The 21815-nt window shown below is 53.6% G+C and overlaps 4 protein-coding genes across 4 annotated transcripts; all 4 read left to right on the top strand.

Moving 5' to 3' along the window:
- Positions 1-85: 85 nt before the first annotated feature.
- On the top strand, positions 86-1950 carry PG986_003413 (uncharacterized protein; the record flags this gene model as incomplete). The annotated part of the gene is made up of 2 exons (XM_066839635.1): positions 86-588; positions 645-1950. The coding sequence occupies 2 exons, from the start codon at positions 86-88 to the stop codon at positions 1948-1950; spliced, it is 1809 nt and encodes a 602-aa protein (XP_066704699.1).
- Positions 1951-14800: 12850 nt separating this feature from the next.
- Positions 14801-15799, top strand: PG986_003412 (G1/S-specific cyclin CLN1; the record flags this gene model as incomplete). The annotated part of the gene is made up of 1 exon (XM_066839634.1): positions 14801-15799. One exon carries the CDS (start codon positions 14801-14803, stop codon positions 15797-15799), a length of 999 nt encoding a protein of 332 aa, XP_066704698.1.
- Positions 15800-18148: 2349 nt separating this feature from the next.
- PG986_003411 (uncharacterized protein) lies at positions 18149-18400 on the top strand (the record flags this gene model as incomplete). Its single annotated transcript, XM_066839633.1, has 1 exon — positions 18149-18400. The coding sequence occupies one exon, from the start codon at positions 18149-18151 to the stop codon at positions 18398-18400; it is 252 nt and encodes an 83-aa protein (XP_066704697.1).
- A 1840-nt stretch (positions 18401-20240) lies between these two features.
- PG986_003410 (uncharacterized protein) lies at positions 20241-21454 on the top strand (the record flags this gene model as incomplete). Its single annotated transcript, XM_066839632.1, has 2 exons — positions 20241-20519; positions 20597-21454. The coding sequence occupies 2 exons, from the start codon at positions 20241-20243 to the stop codon at positions 21452-21454; spliced, it is 1137 nt and encodes a 378-aa protein (XP_066704696.1).
- Between the last annotated feature and the right edge of the window lie 361 nt (positions 21455-21815).

Below are 21815 nucleotides of genomic sequence, written 5' to 3'. Positions count from 1 at the left end.
GCTTTTCGCTGAAAGCGATTTGTGACTCGGATCAGAGGAGCTGTCGATGTAGCTTGGTGGCTGGCTAGTGACATACACACCAAACATGCCCGAAGCCGAGAGATCAGTACGTCCACAATCCGTCGGCGAAGGGCTCGCGCCGCAGCAACGGACTGGCTTTGGCTCTACGGCCTCAGACTGGGCCCTTCGCATGAGGAGTAGGCTGCAAGATAACAGTCATTCGATACTCGCCCAGCAAGCGAACCGCTATGAAGCGGTCGCAGTCCATTCGTCATGCCATGCGACAGATGTTATTGGCACAGCCGCGCAATCAGCTGATAAACCGACTGCCTCACCTGCGCCCATTGGTGCGTCGAGAGAGGAAACCAAGAATCCGAAGCCGTGGGAAACACTGGTAGTTGGGGCGAACCTCGGAGAGAACCTAAGCAGAATCGAGTACAAAGACCGAGAGATTCTGCAGCAGGAGTTTATCTTGAAATGGCACGAGAAGCACCAACCCGACGCTGCCCGACACCAGAGAACTGTCCTAGCTCAGCTGGTGGAAGAACGAGCGAGGATGAAGAACACCCACGAGAACACTACTTCGTTGTAAGAAACCCCAAATGTTTGGCGTGCGAGAGATGTTGTACTGACACCGATTAAAGAGACGAGCTCCGAAATGAGCGGGCTATTGCCGACAGGCTAGACATCTTGCGCGAGACGCTCAAGAGTAGCAAGTGCGACGACGAGATGGCGAACATCAGAGCAGCCATCGCCGGCTACGAATCCGGCCGGATCACCTGTTCCGGTCAATTTACCCTGATCTATGGCGGACACGTCGTTGACACCTGCTCATCATACGACTCCTTCTGCATAGACCGGGACGAACGTCTGGATCGCTATGCGCAACAGTACGGGCCCGGATGGCTATGGCACGAGCCGCCCTTGGCCGAGCAAGGGAGCAGCAGTACTGCCGGCGCCGACATTCACGCGAAGAAAGGCTTTTTCCTACATCAAGTATGGCACAAGTACGACGACTTTGGCCTCTGGCCGATCTTCATGAAATTCGTGACCAGCGATGGCAAGATTAGGCGGAAGACTGCGCACACGAGAAGGCCGACTACACGAAGCATGAAAAGAAAACACAGTAGCGACGATGTCCAAGGAGAAGCAGAAGGAGGAGAGGAAGAAGAGAACAACACGCCGCTAAGATCGTGTACATTCAAGGTGATGTTGGACACAGGCGCAACGTTCCCGATCTTGCGTGCCCAGGACCTCGCTCGTCTTGGCATTGATACCGAAACTCACGCGGCACAAGGTGCCCTTTCTGTGTCGACAGTCAGCGGACAAGGATCGATGCGGTTCTACGAACTATACGTCGGCATGGGGGCCGCTCTGAGCTCCGGGACTGAGCCTGGATCAGAGACAACGAACGAGACCGGCATACCGCTCGAAAAGGGGTTGATGGGCGGGCTGTGTCCGGTCCTCGTGAACGGGTTTGCAGAAGACGATGACGACGAAGACGAGAACTTTCCGGATCGGCTGTGGACCGAGCGACTGAGCGGTATAATGCCGTTCAAGGCATGCTATGTTTCTTCCGTGCCGACAGCCGGTCGGATCTGGATGGGCGAAGACCGCAAAGACGTGTTGGGAAGTCAACGCATGCCGCCATACCGCCGATTCAGTACTCACCATACGGTGGATCCCGGATACCCTTCCAATATGCTTATTGTGCAAGATGCACTAGGTACGCCCGAAGATGTGGTATTTTACCACCGACTCACGGGAGAACAGAAACAGGAGAAAGGTGGGTTCACAGATCGCGATACCCAGGCCAATTCTACCACGTGGACCGAGATTAGGGATACCAAGCTTCTTCACACAGAGGAGTTTGGACCCAAACAAGCCAAGAAGACCAAGCGGAATGGACTAAGCTGGAGAAAGACACGAGAAAAGACAGGAGAAGTCTAGAGCCGATGGAAGTTCTACCACATATGATGCATTGCTCGCTTGGTTCCAGGGGAAAGAGGTGATTCGCTTCGAGAAAGAGCTTCGCTGGGGTGCCTAGAGATTTGCTCACCGATACAGGCAAGCAAGTTCTCTCGCCTTTGGCTTTGGGCTGTACAACAGTGCTGCCTACTGACGCGAAGGAGAAACCGCCCACAAAGCTTAGCCCCATGTCACCTGTGTAGGCTCGTCGAGATACCGACGACGAATACCCCTGAGATGGTGTGGCGGAAGGGCTAGTATTCTGTTTCGGAGACCATCCAGCCCTGCTGAGATTTAGTAAAACCCGAGTACTAGTAAACCACCTAATGCATTCTAGTACTTGAACCATGTCGGCCGTCGCTGACGAGTGATGAGACATGACAAGCAAAAGGAAAGATTTGCAGCCAAAAAGCATGTCACGTTGGGATCGTTTGCGCCCGGCGGGCCATGAGACACGGCAATTCCAGCTGTGATGACTTCTCACCCGTCCAGGCCTTAGTTGCGTTCCGCCCGGAAATGACCATGCAGGATCCTGTCGCGGGCAACCAAATCATGCCAAGCTGGATAGCAGACGCCTACCCTACCCGGCAGCGGCATCATCTACGTCGAGAGCCAGCCATTGATACGTGCGCGTATCCAGGGAGGCGCCTCTCTAGATGCGAGTAAGCGCGCAAGGCGACTGACTGGTTGGGCGGCCACGAGAGGGTGACAGAGCCACGGGAAAAGGAGTGAGCGAGTGTCGCATAGGTGCGGTATAACCTGACAGCAGCTCAGCTAGCCCCAGAACGACCGTAAGCCGCGCTGGCTTTCTTTGATCGGTGCCCGCCCAACAAGTCAATCAACCTGGGATCAATCAAGTTAACGAAGCAATCTCGAGCATAAAGCAGCTGATAAGGCGAGAAGGAATGTCCGAGAGCATCTCACTCGTTGGCCTGCTAACCTGCCGCCTCATTGCGTGCCAAGTGCCCAGAGGCTTGCTTTGAGCAGAAGATTGCAGCCGGAGATGAACGGGCGTGCCTTTGCCCAACAACCAGTTAGACCGCATTTGGAAATTGGGAGGTTCAAGGGACATGCCCTTTCGCGCGCAAGTGGCTTGCAGATTGGCAGCTTGACAAGGGCAAGCGTGGCTTAGCACGAACTCTCTGCCCCAATGGACGGATGAATCCAAAAATGGCCTTGTTTCGCAATGTGGCTCGACGCGTAAAGTGGTTTTATTGCTCGGGAACGACCTTGATGGTGGGACGCGGGCAATGCAAATGATGAGGAGGTCCGGGGAGGATGGCCAGAAGATGGCTAGCACGGCAACGGATTCGTCTTCTTTCTCGCAAGCCATGCCCGGCTCTGGGCTCTGGGCTCTGGGCTCGACTTTGGTTGAGGTCATTTCTGTGTCACCATGGTCGCAACTAAGATGCGAATATGCAAGTGCAAAGGGTCATTCTCAACCAACTCAAACGCTTCCGTGAATTAAACGCGTCCCAGCACGCACTCTAAGACGCGGCGTAGGCTGCTATTTTGTCTAACCTGTCGTGTGTGCCCACCCACAGTCATTCGACATGACACGGACAGGAGGTTCAATACCTTGGCTTGGAAGGACCGGGCTGTCATTCACGATCCACGCAAACCTTGTCGAGTGTATGACCTTTTATTGCTGCCCGCCTGATGCGATACACTCCTACTACTGACACTGTGTGCGGTATGGCGCAGCTGTAACTCTCCTATGCGCGGTTGCTAGTCAACTCTACTTCATGAAACATACATCTATCATATATCGACATTCTTCATGCCGTCTTCAGACAAAATGGCCCGGCCCAGCTTAGTCGCTGCTTTGCCTGCCATGCGACGCCGCGTAGCTATCCGCCCTCGGGTTTTTTCATACAGACATGGCTAGATCGACGTGCAGTGCATACATGCGGGTACGCAGGTGCGCGGAATCCTAGAAACGAAACACATCGCACATCCTTCCCAGAGTAGCCGCTCTATCCCCAGCAAGGGAAAGAGGAAGCTGCATCGGCATGGACAGGGCTGGTGAGATGCCTCGGGAGCCAATCAAGATTGCGTGCACAGTCAAAGGACAGCTGGACATGCTCTTGGTGTCTTTTTACCCCAGATGACATAAATCCTTTGCGCCAGAAATAGGAGTCTCCTACTCATGTATATGCAGTGATTGGCGCTACTGATAGGGGAGAGCCTGAGAAGAGGATTAAAGAGGCGGCGATGTCATCGTGAGGTTTAATCGAGAGCCTATCTACCCGCAGTAGTGGCCGCTATATCAAGGCGCTTTGCTTGGGTGCATACTCAGGTGTAGCCAAGAGCTGGTTCCTGGTATTTGGCGAGTCAAACAGGACACAAGCTAGAAAACGATGCTACGGTCCCATTTGGACATCGATCTGTAAATGTAGGCAGGATCGCTCCGGCTATGCCTCTTTGGTAGCTCCGGCTACGGGGTTGGCTCGCGTCGATTTCCAGTGTTGGCGGTCTGCATGCAGAGCTGGATGCAGGTGTGGTGGAAACCGGGAACCAGTCGAATCAATTGTCCATAGAGACGACAGTAAGCTCGACATGCTGGCGATTTGCGGGCGGGCGGCAAGGCATTTCAAGTCATTCGGCAGGCTTTGGCAGAAGACTATTGGCGGCGGGCGTGTCTCTTTTCTTTTCCCCTCGAGTCCTACTTACATGTGTATGGTGTCAAGGTGTGTAGTAACCTAATTAATGCGCGCCGAGGCCGGGCCATTGCCATTATGGTGCCTAGCTCGGCTGCTCGTACAGGACAGCGGCACAATCTTGGAAACAACCGCGTGGTCCCCGGCGGCTGGCTACTAAAATAGCAATCGAACCAACTGGTTAGAGAGACCGTTTTGGGAGAGCTCCCAGCCACCGCATAATGTGATCCTTACCTTTAAGTGAAAGAACCGACGATTCGGCACTTTGGGAGGCCTTACCTAGGCATTGTCAAGAATATGTCATCAAACAAGCTGCAGGCCGCCGAATCACAACGCCGTACTGCTTTCTAGGTTGGGAATCGCCTTTTCCAGGGCTTTCGGGCTGTGTTCCTTCGCGACCCTACCTAGCAAGGTCTTGGGGGCCGAGAGGTTGCAAGCTCGCCCAAAAGGAGAAGCAAATTGAGCGTTCCGGGCGCGGGCGCCCACAGGTCGTGAGTGATCAAGGGAAGTCGTGGCTTGGAGGGAGAAGGACGTCCTAGCGTATCAGTAGAGCTGTTTTCTTTAATTGCTTGCTTAACCTCGGCGCCGAATGCAACAATCGAACTCATTGGGTCATCATGTCCCGTTAATGGCGGTAATATGAACGAACCTTAGCAATAAGGTTCGCAGTAGCATCTCAAACGAAGCGACAGGAGGCATACGCAGTGTAGCTGTAGCACCCGGACGATTCAGAGATACATACGTACAACTGATCGGATCTGCCACCAGTGCATTTGCTTCTGGTCCCTGCATTAACGGAACCAGGAAAACAGAAGAATGGCATTCAGAGATGTACGGTAGACTATCTCCGACTGCAGGTATTGATTTGTATTCTCATGTGCTGTGTGATGTGCAAGCCCAGGCACAGGCACATGCGGCACGACAGCGATTGCATACAGTGCGCTGTTCTCTTTCCTCTTTCTGAGAGCCTGGCGGCCTGGCGGCATGCAGGCAGGCAGCCCTGGGAGCGGGGAAAGATGGACGAAATACGACATTGTGTGACTTGGTAAGCGATGGACGGTTGCTCTTCTTCATAATCTTGAAACATCCGACGACTCGCAAAACATGCAGGTGGTGTTGAAGGGGGAACTTACCAAGACCAACCGGTAGTTTGCTTGGTAGGTCACTGATAGCACGCGTTTTACAACGAACTTGGAGAAGGATTTGCGAGCGTACAGTGCACAAAGTCCTCCAGGGAATGGAACGCAGCACCGATACTTGAGAACTGCGCAGGCATTATTAGTCCGTTAGCGCCAATATTCCCAGCTGTCAAGGCAGCTTGGTTGGCGGCGTGGCACAGTGTGTAATCGCACCAAGGGACTACAGATCACTGTCTAACGTACTAGGCGTAGTCCTGTACGCTCTGAAGTCTGTTCGAGAAGTGTCAGATCAAGCTTGTTTGACGTCCGAACATGATTCAGAGCGGTGCGGAATAAAGTTGGACTGATGCGGGAGAAGCCGTCGCGAGGGCGGAAAGAAAGCAAAAGCAAAATAAAAAACCCCACGGACGCTTGAGTTGCGTCGGTCGGGTGCCGGCGTTTTTCTCTAGATGTCGGTCGTACGTACAAACAACCAGCCACTGGCATGAGAAGTCATCAAGGGAGCTAGCCAAACAGTGTGTGCCAACGTCTAATGCCGGAGGCCGATTGTCGTACCGGGGCAACCGGCGGGCCGGGACGACCGTGAAAATTTCTGAAGCCGCGGGACAAGAAGCAAGATGGGATGATGGAATGGAGCTGGGGTGGGCCGTGAAAATATCGTTGCGCGTTCGTTCGGCCGGTCTGAGGGCGATCTGCAAGCACTTTATCTATGTATCAGCTACACTGCAAGCTACGATTACATACAGACTCTTACAGTGCCTAGTCCAACGGCGATGATGACGCCAAAAAGTCAATTCGCACCCAACGCACAGCATCAGACGATGTGACAGCTGTTTGGTGAGATGGTGCTTGGGCAGGTTTGAGGCAAAGGTGAGCCTCGTTCGAGGCGTAGAATAGTCTAGTCCCAAACTACAAACAACATGTGAATGTTTAATGGACCCGACGTGCTATGCGCGAATAGGAATAGCGACCACTGTGAGTACCCAGCTTGCACAGCATATCCTATCCCAGTTATCCCCAGGCTTGGACAACGCTATCCATGCATCGTCGCATGGCTTTTCAGAATTATGTTGGACCCGAGCCGGTGGGTTCTTATGCTTGTACCGCGCTCCCCTTGGCCAGTCAGCCTCAACTGTGTGTAGGCCGGTATGTATTTGCATATTCCCCGCCAGACCCTTGTTTCTCTTTTTATTCCAGATCGTCGATCCACTACAACTATATCGGGTCCTGCCCCGGCCGTTCGGGTCCAGAAGGGAATTAGCCTCTCCATAATGCTGATTGCATGCAACGATTACACACCCTTTGAGCCTTTATGCATTTCGCTGCATCTGCTCGGTCGGCAGCAGACAGCGCTCAGGCGTTTTGAAGACGAACCCAGAGTTGATTGGATTCTGGGTACGTTGCAGAGTATCAAACTTCAATCTACTGCTCAGATTATAAGTCCAAAGTAAAGGTCCGTTTGTCAATGCAAATCACTATGTTTTTCGCGGCACCCGTTATATTGTCAACGTTTACTCCGAGATTACATCGTGTTCTTTGGTGACGCGGAAAAGCAAACGAACAAACTCTGTCCCTGACTGCCTACGGTAGGCAAGTGCTGTGCTACAACTAGGCATTTGTGACACCGTCGCCCTGGGCTTCAATCTTTTTGCTACCCGAACGGGCAAACTTGACTCCCAAAAGGATCCGGTCGTCTGGGGGACCGGGTAGCAAAGATGAGAAAGAAGGGAAAAAATGACAGTTATTAGAAACCCATCCCCAGCGCCAGCGCCAATGCCATTGCACCGTGCGGTCCGCCACACGGCTCGTAGCATCATCAGGTCACGCGGCAAGGCTGGCGACGAACGGGCCCGAGGCCGGGACGTGTGCTGATACCCTGCAAAGGGTTCCCCACGCGTTGGATAGGAGATGCGAGGGCGCTCCTAATAATGCTCTTATTAATGCTGTCCGACGTGCTATGTAGCTAGCGAGTTCGCCAGCGTGCTTTGCTTGCTGTACACTGTGGCAATCTGGCCACGAGGCGTCGGAGATTGAATCCTTACTGTACGTGGTTGCTCCGTAATAGCCGTTTGACGCGACGTTCGAATGGGGACTAAAAAAGGAGGATGGAGACGGCGGACGTTCGAACTTCGGCGCTCAAACCAGGGGGAGACAGGACAGGGTGGAGTTCGAGGAGCCAAGGCGAAGTCCACTGCCGGCAACAGCCATTGTTTTTTGGGGCGGTTTGATTAAAACCTACGATGTGTTGAGAGGGGAGTGCATATCACCTTTTGCTTCAGCAGCCACCTTGCAATGCTGCAGCAATGGTAAAGGGCCACTCCCACAGTCACGGGCGCTTGACAATGCCTCAATCCCCCTATTGCAGCGATTTGACAGGCGCTGGAACAGTGTGTTACTTTTGACATGGAAAAGACGAAATTCCATACGACGAACTGACGAAATCCCATGTACCTATCCCAGACCCAGATAGAGATAGGCAGAGGTACCTACTTAAAGCTAACGCCTCCGTGCAGGGGGACGAAGCTTTTTATCCCCACTGAGACGCGAGAAAAACACGTCATAAAAGAGCGATGCGGCTAGGGCATGGATAAATTAGCCGTCGCGTTCGGTGGCCGCTTGCATTAGTCCCTTGCTCAACCAACTGCGAAGCAAGGTCTGGGCAGGCTTTTGTGAAAGCACTTAAAAGTCATGAAGTAATGTCTAATTTGGGTGTTTTCTGGGGTTCACACTGGCGAGTGAGCCGCTGAAGCTGATGGTTGGGGCAGGGGTCTTGAGCATCATCTAGATTCGGAGTGCTGTCCGGACAGTATTGATACACGGTGCAGGCTATACTCACAAATGGAACACATATATACTACTGAGAGATAGGCCACAATGAGAACCAAGTTGACCTGGCCTTGCTTGACTCAAGTGACCGCCTGCAGATACCATCGTCTAACTGCCACCGCCGTCCCAGCCTCTCTGCGGAGTGGGAGTATCGCAAGAGGAGTCAAGTGCCGCTGGATGACCGAAGGCTCAGGTCGACACGCATTAGCGGTGCAAAATCTGACTCTGAGAGCAATTGGCGGAAGTGGTCAGACTATCTGCGGAAAGGGTGTTGCCTCTCGAATGAGGGGCATCCCCATTTTGCGTCGGTGTTGCTGGAGCCGAATACACCGCACGGAGGAGTATAGAAGGGATTTTCGGTCGGGAAGGGACCTGTAGCAAATTTTCCTGCATGGAGGGGCTGCTGCTATAGGACCGTAGTCTTCCCTAGAGTTGATTCTAGAGCTCCCGGCCCCTCGAATTTGCTGCTGAAAATTTCACGATAGTCCGCTCATGGAGCGCAGGTTGGTGACGAGGAGCAGAGGGCAACTCCCGCCATGGTCTCCGTTTCCATACAGCAGCTGGCAAAGGGTCAAGGGTGGCGAGAACAATATTATGAATCACACCGCTCGACTTGAAAGGCTCTGAGCATCACGCTGGGGGGGTATATCACATTCTTTTGAGCGGATCTTGGGTGGTTCTTCTGCTAGAGGCAAGCAATGCCGCCAACAGTCAACCACCAGAAAAGCAAACCTCCTAGATCCCATACCGATGCATAGCTGCCACAGAGGCCGTACCAATCGCGCAGGAAACTAGTCGCCATTGCGAGCTATTATATTCCACAGCAGCTCAATATATATAGGCCAGAGAGTTGGATATGATACCACGTTAGTAGGTATGTCGGAGTTAAGGTTTAAGGCGGAAGGAATATTATTTTAGCTCATATCCAATGTGGGGTTTAGCGTGGAACGGGCGTTTGGCTGGAATGGACAATGGCTACATGCCTACCTTAACTTTTCAACAGTTTCAAGGTTTCACAGAGAGTACCAAACCATCGGATCTTTAAATATTACATACTGCGTCCATTACATGTACTACTACTACTACTACTACTCCTACCACCACCACCACCACCACTGCAGCCAGATACACGGTACGGTTACACGAACATGAAGCCCGGGAGAAAGTTGGCTCGTTGCAGCACATTGGCTGTACCAAATTCGGCAGGTACGCGTGTGGGTGCGTTCAGCTGGAGTGACAACCCTGTAAGTCAGAGATAGGTATGCTGGTATGTTCCGTATTTGCCATTTTCCTTCTTCTTGCGGTCGAACGTGGTGGTAGGATGCAGATGAGGAACGACGTAAATTGTGGAGAGTCATAATGACAAAATGACAGACGTCCCCCCTTTTCCAAAGTGTAAAGCATATCATCAGATCCAGAGGAGGTGTAATGAATACAGGTCACATACGGAGTGTTGACCACGGCAAGCAGAAGCAAGGCACTCAATGTCTACAGCATAGCCAATCACGGGACGCATGCACACTGTCCTCTAAATTTCTGCTCGCAGCCAACCATCGGCCCCACCCTACTTTCTCAAGAGACGGTAGACGGCAGCTTCTGATGGCCATGTTTGATCATGGATGAAAGGCCCTTGTTTTAAGTGGCTCGCGTCATCCCACGCGGAGGCAAGCCACCTGGGCGGCGGCCATCTTGAAGGCCGGGCCATAATAGATAGCCCAGATGTGTAGCAAGCATGCCGGTATTGGGTATATGCATCCCCACGATTGGCGACGGAGTCGCGATTCCAGTTGCGTGATGCCTCCAGATGGGTCTGGCCCCAAAAGTCTGGCCCTTGAGGAAGCACACGCGCACTTCCTTAGTCCAAGACCGCCCGCGTATAGCGAAGAGCTTACTACCGTGTGTGTGCGTCTCTTTAAATGCATGTCCCGTCAATCAGGCTTGGCAGTCAGACACGGTACTTACACGCGAGTGATTAATTGATTTCCCCAGGCGTGTTTGACCGCGTTTGAGGGCCTTTATTGGCTCGCAGCCACCCCCAAGCGGTAGCTCCCATGGCGTGGTGAATGGTCCGGCTCTAGGAACCCAATGCCTTGTATTCCTGCAGAAGCCAAGGGCTGAGGGCCACGCTAGACGGAGGCGGGCTTACGGCCCCCATGTTCGCGAGCCAACAATGATTGAGCAATGGTGGTTACGAAGAGATGCGGGCATGTTCCTCCTCCGTCCTGCTTTTTCTCTTTCAGCCCAGCCAGCATCTGGCGGGGATTCTCGAGTAGATTAGCAGTACCTAACCTACAGGCCCATGTACGCGAGATATACGTTTGCAGCGTGACTGATGTGCATTAGCTTGCTCCTCATGATGACCATAGTATCACTGAGCAACCTGGATCCCCCTTCAGATTGAAATGGGCGAAACAAGCCGTGGTGGCATTTGGGAGCTGAAGCTGTTTGGACGCTGTACGCAGGCCCTGTCGTATGCTGTGCTTGACTGCTGTGCTAGGCAGTGCTCATTGACATGCCAAATACGCTGAAGGATATATTCTCTACATGTACATGAAATTCCTGGAGTTACCCCGTTCTTTTCTTCTTCTTTTGCGATTGTTAACCATGCAAACGGACCACGGCAAGCAGCATGAATCTTTTAGATGACATCAAGCACAGTAGATAGAGCCCAAAAGACTGACAGGACTGTAGGAGATTTGCTGGTACAGTGCCGAGACACATTGGGCCGATCATGAGCACTGTATTAGTAACCCAAGGCATGAGGCTTCAGTGCTAAGGCAATCCCTCAAATAGTACATCCCACCTAAAAACCGCGCCGCAGAAAAGGTAATAGGAACCTTAGTACATGTAGCTCCCCTACAAACGCGTTGCTCGTTATTGGGGACACGAAAAAAAACCACTTGAACGCTACCGACCTACTTCCAAGCAACGTGAGAGCTGGGTCTCGCCAAAAGTCGCGTACTATACACGTCCGCATTAACCACTCATTCACTTGATGTGGAGCTAATATCTCCAACCATCTCCTCAGCGGGCATGATGCAAATCTTCGTGAGGAGGAGGCACGAGGCACCTGCGAGAAGATGCCGGGCTAGTTTGATGATGGCATCGCCTATGTAATGGGTCCCTCATCTCGTGGAGAGCCCAAGGTAGTAAGAGTCAAATTGGCGGTCGGTCCAACAAAGGAGGCCCAGTCGGATACAGTACATACAGATGCCTGCCTGCCTGCCTGCCTCTCAACCCCACCGCAAGGCATTACGTGCATAGACAATCATGACATGACATACACAATAGCCACGCGCATCCTCCCAATCCTATGCACGGCGAATGGCCTGCTGGAAGAAGACCTACTATGCGTGCGCTAAACAAACAAAGAAACCGGCCACCTGGGACTTCTGAGTGGTTCGCCGGCAAGCGAGCTGCCCAAAAAGTAGGTAAACTCGGCCTCCCGACCGCTCCTCCATCAATAAATAACACAATAACATTGACAAGATGGGATGAATCAATACACGTCCGCATGGACGGACTGGCAGGCGGACGTTTGACAGGATTGCCTTTGCGTAGGTTATCTGACAGTGGATGGAAAGCATAAACAGAGAAACGGGAGCGTTGCTCACAAACATAAATAAAACATGGCGGTCGAGCATAGTCGAGTCATTCGGTGCTGTTATGCTTACCTTATGCCCTCCTGGCACAGATGCTCACAATTCATCAGTCCAATTCAATAACCCAACTCCCCCACTTGTCACGACTGGGAGAACAGACTGGTCCCTTGAGTCGCAAGGTTCTGTCTCCAAGTATCTGTCCCGACGGGCAGACGGACGGGAATCGCCCGTTGCGTTTCTCTCGCACTGTGCTGGGCTTATGCCCGCTCTCACACTGGTGCTTCAGGTTCCGGTTCCCAGTCATCATCATCAGATCGTCCCAACTGGATTCGCTCGGGCTCCGCGTTGCGGGTGTATGTGGCTTATCATTTCTTTCTTTCTTGTGCCCTTTTGCACCGCCCATCCTTGCGGGTTAGGGAAACGGCTCGAATACCCCGTGGCAGGCATCCGGCAGGTAGCAGTTGCGAGAAAAGGAGCACTGCGACAATAGAACGCGCCAGAGCGAGCGAGCGAGAGGGTCCATTACTAAAAAGGGCACTTGGGCCAGCGGAGTGAGAGGGAGAAAGAAGAAGCAACGCAACTGCAGACGGGCGTTGACTGGAGGTACTGACTGTACTGTACAGTTGTACGGTACGTGTATTCCGCCCCTAAGGCTAGTGCTGGTGCCAGCATTAGGTAGATACGACTACCTTGTACCTGACAAAATCTCACGTCCTTACAGGCTCACGGGCGCTCGTACCTTGCTGGGTCTATCCTAGCCCTGGCCCGGTCTGGCGTCGCTGGATGCTCCCCTCTGCTACTCCCAGTCGGCTGTCTCCAGTTCTTCGCTGCAGGAGTGTGGGTGTGTGGTGTGCTTCCTTTCCTTTCCTTGGTAGTGGTGCTCTGTCTGCTACGCTGCTTGGGGTGCCGAAGTGGGCTCGTCCAGGCAAGTGTCTTAAAAGTGCCAGTAGGCCAATCTCTCCCAATCCTTTTTCATTACAACCATCCTCCTCCAACTCGAAAGACATTCGCACTCTCTCTCCTTCCTTCCCTCTATCCTCCTTCATCCGAATCCATTCATTCTCCTGCCCTACCGACAAGCAACCCCTCCGAGAGTCTCAGCTGAGCCATTCATAAAGGAGGGAAGGAAGAGAGTCTGAATCTGGGCACCAGTCATTACCAAAGCTCGCGCCCATACCCCCCACCAGTCCGCCCCCCCCATAGAAAAGGAAAAAAAGGGGAATTAGGGTCGAGAAGAGATGATAGCAGAGAACCAGTAGATCTTAAAGGAGTCGGTTACCAGTCGAACCAGTCTTCTTTCTTTTCCCCTGCTTCTTACCTGGTTAATTCCAGTATCTCTCTTCTGCCAATCTCCTGTGATACAATTGGAATTCCTCGGCCACTTCGACCAGGAATTTACAATTTGACACAACCTCCCCCCCTTCGGGTCCTTCCTCCATCCGTCCTCCGTCAGACTCCCGGCAAACTTTCATTCCTCGGCCGCCGCCTTCCACGCCGTCGACTACCGTGTGTCTTTAATTGCACACCTGGAATCTGACTTTGGGCCATCCCAATCAAGTGGATCTTTACCCCCAGATTGTACCCGGCTTTAGGCCAACTCTAGGTCTAATTCCGGATTCTGAGGATCTTCCATACGACCTACATGATCCAAGGCGTCATTTGAAGCTGTAGAGCTGTGCAAAGTGTTGAGGTGCGTTCAACTACAACCAAACCGCAACTACAGCAAAAGCTGCCGTCCCCGGCGCTGCGCTGCGCTGCGATTTGCGGGCACTGGATTTTGAACATAGACGTCTAACAAGCAGTTTTCCCTCGTGTAGTTCGATACTGTCGAGGCCTAGTTACTCCCGGTCTTTCTCCGCACACACATTCTACGTCGACATCGACCAGCTTGCGTCGTGGGACTCGTTAACTCGGTGTTCCCATCAGCTATTCAGGAAGTGCTCAATTTCCTGATCTCAATCGTGGCGGTAAGGGCTCCCTTTTTTTGATTCTTCTTATTCTCCGGGGCGAGTGACTCTGGTTGGCGCCAGGCGGCCCTTGAATGGGAACAATCGACTGTCTTTGCGTGCCAGTCCCGCCACGCGGGCTGCTTCCCCCACCAAATCAATCGGCTGGACCCTCTAGATGCCCGAGATTGTCGCCCTGGCTGGAGGAGAACTCGTGCGATATTGGGTCTCAGTCAATGCTGTCCCTGTCAAGGAGACGTGTGGAGCTCGTGTATAACCCGCAACTAACAGCCTCATTACAGAAGCATTCAACCGAAGCCTTTTTCATAAAGAGCTGCTCCTTACCCGAGTCCTCTCGAATCTTTCCATCTATCTGATTTCCTGTTTCGGCAATTTTTCCGCCGCGGTCATTCATTTACTGGAATCATATTCACCACACTCTTTTAATATTGTAATAATTTTTCGGTTCACGCAGTTGGGATCTCTCACTCATTCGGCCCCTTCTTAGCCTGACCATAATACTTCCACTCTCTCAACAACAACAACAACCAAACAATCCAACCCCCCAAGATTCCTGGAGAACCTGGCCGTCACTCTTTCAGCACCAATTGCGTGGAACGTCAACGAGATATACCAACACTACTACCTAATCCTTGATCATGGCGTACGTCAACAACAACTCGACCGACAGCGGATACTTCGCAGGTCCTGATGAGCTGCAGAAATTGCGCATTCCCTCCCGGGAGACTGCCAAGTTGCTGGCACGGAATCGACAAGACATGATTGGCAATGAGCTCTCGCGCCTCACGGGCGAGGAGTACTTGGAGGACATCATGCAACACATGAGACACATGGAGGACGAGACCCTGCCCGATGCGAACCTCATCGACATGCAGCGTGAGATTCAGTGGTTTATGCGACCTTACCTCGTCGACTTCCTCATTGAGGCACACGCCGCCTTCGCCCTCCTGCCCGAGACCCTGTTCCTGACCATCAACCTCCTGGACCGCTACTGCTCCAAGCGTGTCGTGTATAAGCAACACTATCAGCTCGTGGGCTGTGCGGCCCTTCTCATCGCTGCCAAGTACGGTGACAAGAAAGACCGAGTCCCGCAAATCAACGAGCTGAACAACATGTGCTGTGGTTTATACGACTCCGGCATGTTCACGCAGATGGAGATGCACGTCCTCAACACCCTTGAGTGGGCCATCGGTCACCCGACTGTTGACTTCTTCTCCCAGCTTATCGTTGCTGAGGAGGCCGATGACCGTGAAGTCGAGCACATGGCCGCCTACCTTTGCGAGATTGCCCTCTACCACCGAGAGTTCGTCTCCACGAAGCCTTCGATCATGGCACGATCCTCGCTGGCTCTCGCCCGCGCGATTCTTGGTCGACCCGAAGTCAACGACGGAGAATGGGATCAGGTCGAGAATGCTACGTTGTTGGCTTTGTCGCAACAGCTGCACCAGCCATCTATCACGCTGTCCCGCAAGTACTCCTCGCCGCACCTGTCTCGCGTTTCCGGAAGACTGTCCGATTTCTTGGCCCAGCAAGCAGCCATCTCCCGACGTGCTGAGCCCCCGTCCCCTCCCGCTGAGCCAGTCCTGGCAGCCAAGGCATCCAGCATCTACAGCACCCCTCAAAAGGTGGTGCCGTGATCGGCGTTGCTGATGGCTACCTGACACCCCCGATCACTCCGGACGGCGTCCACTTCGGTGTGGCAGACCCAATGAACAAATATGTCCCTCCTCGATGCCCGGTCACACCGACACCTCAGCCCACCAGCGTGCCCGCCTACTCTCAGCAACAATCACAATCGCAATACACCTCATACTCTCATGACGAGTATCAAGGACAAATGGTGATGCATTAATCTCATGGCATGGTCAAACTCGTCGCCCTTGACCGCCTCTGCCCTCTATGGGCTTCGTGTCCCTGCGCTCAAGGCTGCACCGACACTTTTCTCGACACCATCGCATGGACCACAGTGTACAACGGAAGAAAAAAGATTGCATAAATTGACGGTTCAGGAATATTTCCACATGGCATTAGCGACTTTGTTTGATTTGTTTTTCTTTCCCGGTCATACCCATTGAAAGCGCCTGTTTTGCGCCACGAAAAAAAGAGAAACGGCAAGACCTTCGACCAAAAAAATCCGATTCCCCATTTAGTATTGAACGAAAAGAATCTGGCCAGACGACTTTCGGCCAGCTACAGCGCAACCAATTGCACGGGAACATCTAAGGGGCGAAGCTCGGAGTGGTTGAGCGAGCAGTACAGAGGTACAAGGAGAGATATCTAGGTTGGCAACGAGCGGCAGCGTTGTGGAAGAAGAGAAAGAAACATGGGAAATTTGTGACATTCTCGCGGAGGAAAGGAAGCAAAAAAGGGGTCGACATTTTTTCTACAGGCGGAGTCCTACCAGATTGGCTTTCTTTGGAGAATCTCGCGCGGTTCGAGATGATATCTTCTGGAAGGCGTTTGGGGCCCTATTTTCAGTGAGCACCATGGGCCATGGCGCCGCACAACAGGTCTACCACTACTACTACCACTACTCTTCTCCTCGTCCTCGGGGGGAGTACTAATGGTTGTCGGTGGCATGGCCCCATGGGTAGCACCAATACACGGGGGCAATGGATGGAGGGTTTCGCTCATGGGAGTTGTCTACGGCGAATGGCCAGGCTTGATGGGCATTCTCTTTTTTTTTTTTTTTTTTTTTGCTTTGCCCGCAGAACGCAAATAGGCAATGAAGAGAGTAAAAACTCTGCATGCCAAGTCATTTTCTCTCGGATACCTGTGACGTTACCTAGTTTGTAAATTGAAGATTGAAAACCTCATGTTGGCCGTCTTGGACATGTCGTCGACGTCGACCTTTGCGGTCTGAATTGACTTGTTTGCTCAGCTCCGCGCACGTCAGCGCCTGTGCCTGGATCGAATCGAATGGCCATCCATGCCTAGGTACTTGCCAAGTCTGGAAACCCCCTGGCATGGGTGATCCTTAGTCGATATCCGTCTCATTTCATTGGATGGTGTCATCCCTGTAGTTGCATGAAGATGATCCAATGACAACTCACCGTAATTTCGATTTCTGCCCAATCACAGCTTGGCCGAGTTTCTGTTAATCAAATATCCACGCTGGTTGACGTGTTGGCATTATTCCCCTTAACATGTCTCTCCTCGGATGAAAATGCAGATTGAGATTTGAGCCACAGTATGATAAAATCCTCCAGTGCATTGCATTAGCCTTCCATAAACGCGGCCCACTGCTCGCCGACCGACTTCCCTTGGGAAGGCCGAGCTGTACTGTGCCCAACGATCTGACTGGCACGGAGGGAGCATCACGGACAAGGAGTATCGGTCTGAGGCGAGAAAAACTCCAGACAGTATGTATGTGGTGGCATTGGAGCCCAGCCAGATCCAGCCAGCCGCTGAGTTTGGGAAAGGTCGGTCGGCCGGTCATTGTTCACGGACAAGAGAGAGAGAGGTTGGTAGAGACACTGGCTGGCGATAGCCAGAGGTTGGACTTAACCGGTGGCGCGGCATGCTGTCGAATAAAAAAAAGATATGCAAGGGACGAGTGTGTATCTTGACTCTAATCCCGTCGGGTCCCAACCGTCGCTCGCAGAAAAATGACATCACTGTCTTTTTGAATTGAGACCTGAGATCTCATGGATCACCTGGAAGCTTCCGGAAAACGAATTATCGGGAAGCGTTGTCTCTGGATGGCCTTTTTGTGGCATCATCCGTTTGCTATGTGCCCTTTTAGACTTCCAGATGTTGAAACAACGGGGGAGAGACACAGATGTGTGTGACCAGACTTCCTTTTTGGATTTGTCGTTGTGTTGAGAACGAAGGCCAAACGTGTCGGTCCCCGATAAGACTGTTGGCAACCGCAGACTTATGAGACCAACATGCAGTTTCACACCACAAAAGAATAATGAGTTATACTGGCAACCATTGCGCACAGCCAAAGCTTCTTATCTTATCCATTGTTCTCCACGGAGGTTATGGAAGCTAAAGTAGCGGTATATGGAGGAGGAGCTCGAGAAAAACTCTTCCTCGAGCCCGAGCCTGAGCCCGAGCCCACGCCCCCTCTTCCGGTTCAGCCTGATCTAGAAAATCGGCTGAAGAGCGGTATGGTATTGCTGTTGATCTTGACAACGCATGAGAGCGGTGGTGCCGGTGTCGTTGTCGGTGTCGGTGTCGGTGTCGGTGTCGATGCTGTTGTTGGCAATCCGGCCCCAGTTGTACATACTTGACTTATTATGCCAAACATCAAGTACATACTGGAAGGAAAGTATTTGACCGTGTGTGTGTGTGTGTGTGTGTGTGTGTGTGTACCTACAATACCCTCCCACTCCCGCACGACCCGGTCTTGTAGCTTTTCTTCGCTCTCATGTCGTGCATTGCCACGGGCCCAACCCACCTGCATGCCCAATGTACTGTACTTATCTCCCGGTCACTCACTAGCCAGCCGGCCGGCCGAGCGCGCGAATAGCTGCAAGGTTGGCTTTGACTCGACTTCGGGCTGGTGGTGGGAACGGAGCTCAGCCCCATCATCCAACGTCGTTCTGTGGCAGTCAGTTAGTCAGCTGCGAGCGATCATCAGCGGGAGATGATACCGCAACGGCCTCAGGGCAAGCTGTACCGCCCGCCCCGTGATTTCATACCATACCACATACCATAGCTGGGGTAGCAGTTGTAATATGCCCAGTGCGGCTATGGGACAGCAGAGAGCCCATGATCCAGGACGTGGGCGGGTTGGATTTGACGCTCCGGTTGGGCTCTCCCAATAACCTGGGTCTGGCCATGGACGTGTACTCATATTGCACCTCCGCTTGGCTCGTGGTAGGCTAGAATTAGGTAGTCTGGATGTATACTTCCACCGAGGTGCCTTATTGGTACGCCAAACATACACGTAGGTATTCTCGGAGGACTTGTGCCGATCGACGATAAACCCGGCATACTATATGCCTATGCCGACAGCTGCCAAGGTTGCTGGTCGAAACGGATGTAATCTCCGTGTCTCTCCACCTTCGCTCAACGAGGATCGCGGCCACTCCGCAAGTGGCGAACTCGGCACGGGCGCAACTCCCGCATGGAGATTTCTGAGATTTTGCCCTAACTGCACGGCCGCTCGCTTGCCGATTCCAAGTAAGAGATGCGATGGAAAATGAAAGGGCAGACTGGAGCGGCTCACCGGCAGTGGGCTTTTTCTAGAAGCTTGCATCCCCGGCCGAAGAAGTGCTACTCCTGTGCCATCGCGAAGCTACGAGGCCGGAATGACATCTTATTGGTGGAAAGCGTGGCGCTCCGGCGCTGGCCCCTCCCCCTTCTCTTGGTCGGCTGGCCCTTGATATCTAGCTGTTTCACCAACGCGCCCGAATGTGGCAGTGTGGGTTGGTGATCAGTTGATGGACGGCCTTTCCAGGACAAGCAGCGTGTTCCGCTGCGATCCAACCCGCTTGCGGTATGTGACAGACGGCGCGTCCATGGTCGACATCTGCGATAGGTAGCATTCACTTGTCGATGATGGACGCATGATAGGGCTTTTCCCATGGCCGAGATGGAATGAACGCGGGAGATTGTCCACCGCTGTCACTCACCGGCTCCTGTGTAGCCTCAAGAGCCGGGTCGCCGCATACCTGTACTGCCATGATGGAGCTGCAGAGGAGGGGCCAAGCAGCCCCGATGAGCGAGTGGTGGGATGTCTCGCGTTACAGAATGTCAGATGTATGTCCACTCCAATCTATTCTGTCCCTGATAGAGAGATCCCATCAGGCTAGCAGACGGGCAAATGTGGCTCCGCCTATGGAGCCTGGGAAGCCTGTTCGAACCCTGGCGGCGAAATCATGTTCGTCCCATGTTGACAATACTCCGAAAAGACAGATGGGTAGGTATAGCAGTGGTGAGGATCGAGTAGAGGGATCCTTTCTCCCTCCCTCCCTCCCTTCCCCCTCCAGCGAAGTACATAACGCCGCCACCGGCCAGACCCTGCTCTATCCGAACGAGCCTGACCTCTCTCATCCATCCGTTGATCACAATCCCACTCTCGTTTACTACCATACTACACCCCACCCTGTTTGATCAACAATAATCATGAGATTCGCCAGCTCCATCAGCGCCGTCGCCGCGCTCCTGGCCTCGGCGGCCTCGGCCGCCGGCGTGGTCGGCGCCGCCGAAGGTTTCGCCAAGGGCGTCACCGGCGGCGGCAACGCCAGCCCCGTCTACCCGAAGACCAACGCGGAGCTCGTTTCCTACCTGGGCGACAACCAGGCGCGCGTCATCGTCCTGACCAAGACCTTCGACTTCACCGGGTCCGAGGGCACGGCTTCGGGTTCCGGATGCGCCCCCTGGGGTACCGGCTCGGCTTGCCAGGTAAGGAGAATTATACTGTTGTGTCCCAGACAGACCATAAGAGAACCCCCTAACTAACAGCTCTCTGGGAAAATTAGGTCGCCATCAACCAGAACGGCTGGTGCGACAACTACCAGAAGTCCGCCCCCAAGGTCTCCGTCAGCTACGACAAGGCCGGCACGCTCGGCATCACCGTCAAGTCCAACAAGAGTCTGATCGGCCAGGGCTCGGCCGGTGTCATCAAGGGCAAGGGCCTGCGCCTCACGGGCGGCGTCAAGAACGTCATCATCCAGAACATCCACGTCACCAGCATCAACCCCAAGTACGTCTGGGGCGGCGACGCCATCACCCTGGACGGCACCGACATGGTCTGGATCGACCACGTCAAGACCTCCCTCATCGGCCGCCAGCACATCGTCCTGGGCGAGAGCGCCTCGAACCGCGTGACCATCTCCAACTCGGAGATCGACGGCTCGACCTCGTGGAGCGCCACCTGCGACGGCCACCACTACTGGGGCATCTACGTGACCGGCTCGTCGGACCTGGTGACGCTCAAGGGCAACTACATCCACCACACGTCGGGCCGCTCGCCCAAGGCCGCGGGCAACGCCCTGATCCACGCCGTCAACAACTACTTCTACGCCAACTCGGGCCACGCCTTCGAGGTCGACGCCGGCGGCTCCGTCCTGGCCGAGGGCAACGTCTTCCAGAACGTCAAGGCGCCCGTCGACAGCACCGTCGGCGGCCAGCTCTTCACCGTCTCCAACGGCGGCGGCGCCTGCAGCAGCGCCCTCGGCCGCAGCTGCCAGGCCAACGCCTTCGGCTCCTCGGGCGCCTTCTCCCGCGCCGACACCGGCTTCCTCAAGAACTTTGGCGGCAAGAACGTCGCCAGCGCCGATACCGCCGCCAACGCCAACGGCTACGTCCGTGACCGCGCGGGTGTTGGCAAGATCTAAAAACATCTCGGTTACTCTTTCCTGAGATGTAGGGGTTATAGGACAGCCGGGGGCTTGTTGAAAAATTACTTATTCTTGTATATACATTTGCTGCGCAAGATGGGGGCAGTGCCACTCTATGCACTGGCTGCAGATATACCATTACCCATTTCACACGCCCTCTTGAATGCCGCCTCGTGATATATTGTTTCTCCGAAAGCGACAACCGCTGAGAAGTGTACAAGTCGTACGCTGATTGTTTAGCTCGGGCACGCATGCTTCTCTGCCCCTGATCTACCGTGAGCTACCAGAGACCGCCATGTGGTGCATTGGCAAAACTCCGCTCAAGGCCATTTCGCTAAGCTACAATCCACGAACAGCC

Source organism: Apiospora aurea (assembly GCF_038362705.1).
Source record: "Apiospora aurea strain CBS 24483 chromosome Unknown utg000002l_segment0_segment0, whole genome shotgun sequence".
Classification (NCBI taxonomy): domain Eukaryota; kingdom Fungi; phylum Ascomycota; class Sordariomycetes; order Amphisphaeriales; family Apiosporaceae; genus Apiospora; species Apiospora aurea.
The sequence above is the reverse complement of the archived record's forward strand: the minus strand, read 5'-3'. Positions and strand labels throughout refer to the sequence as shown.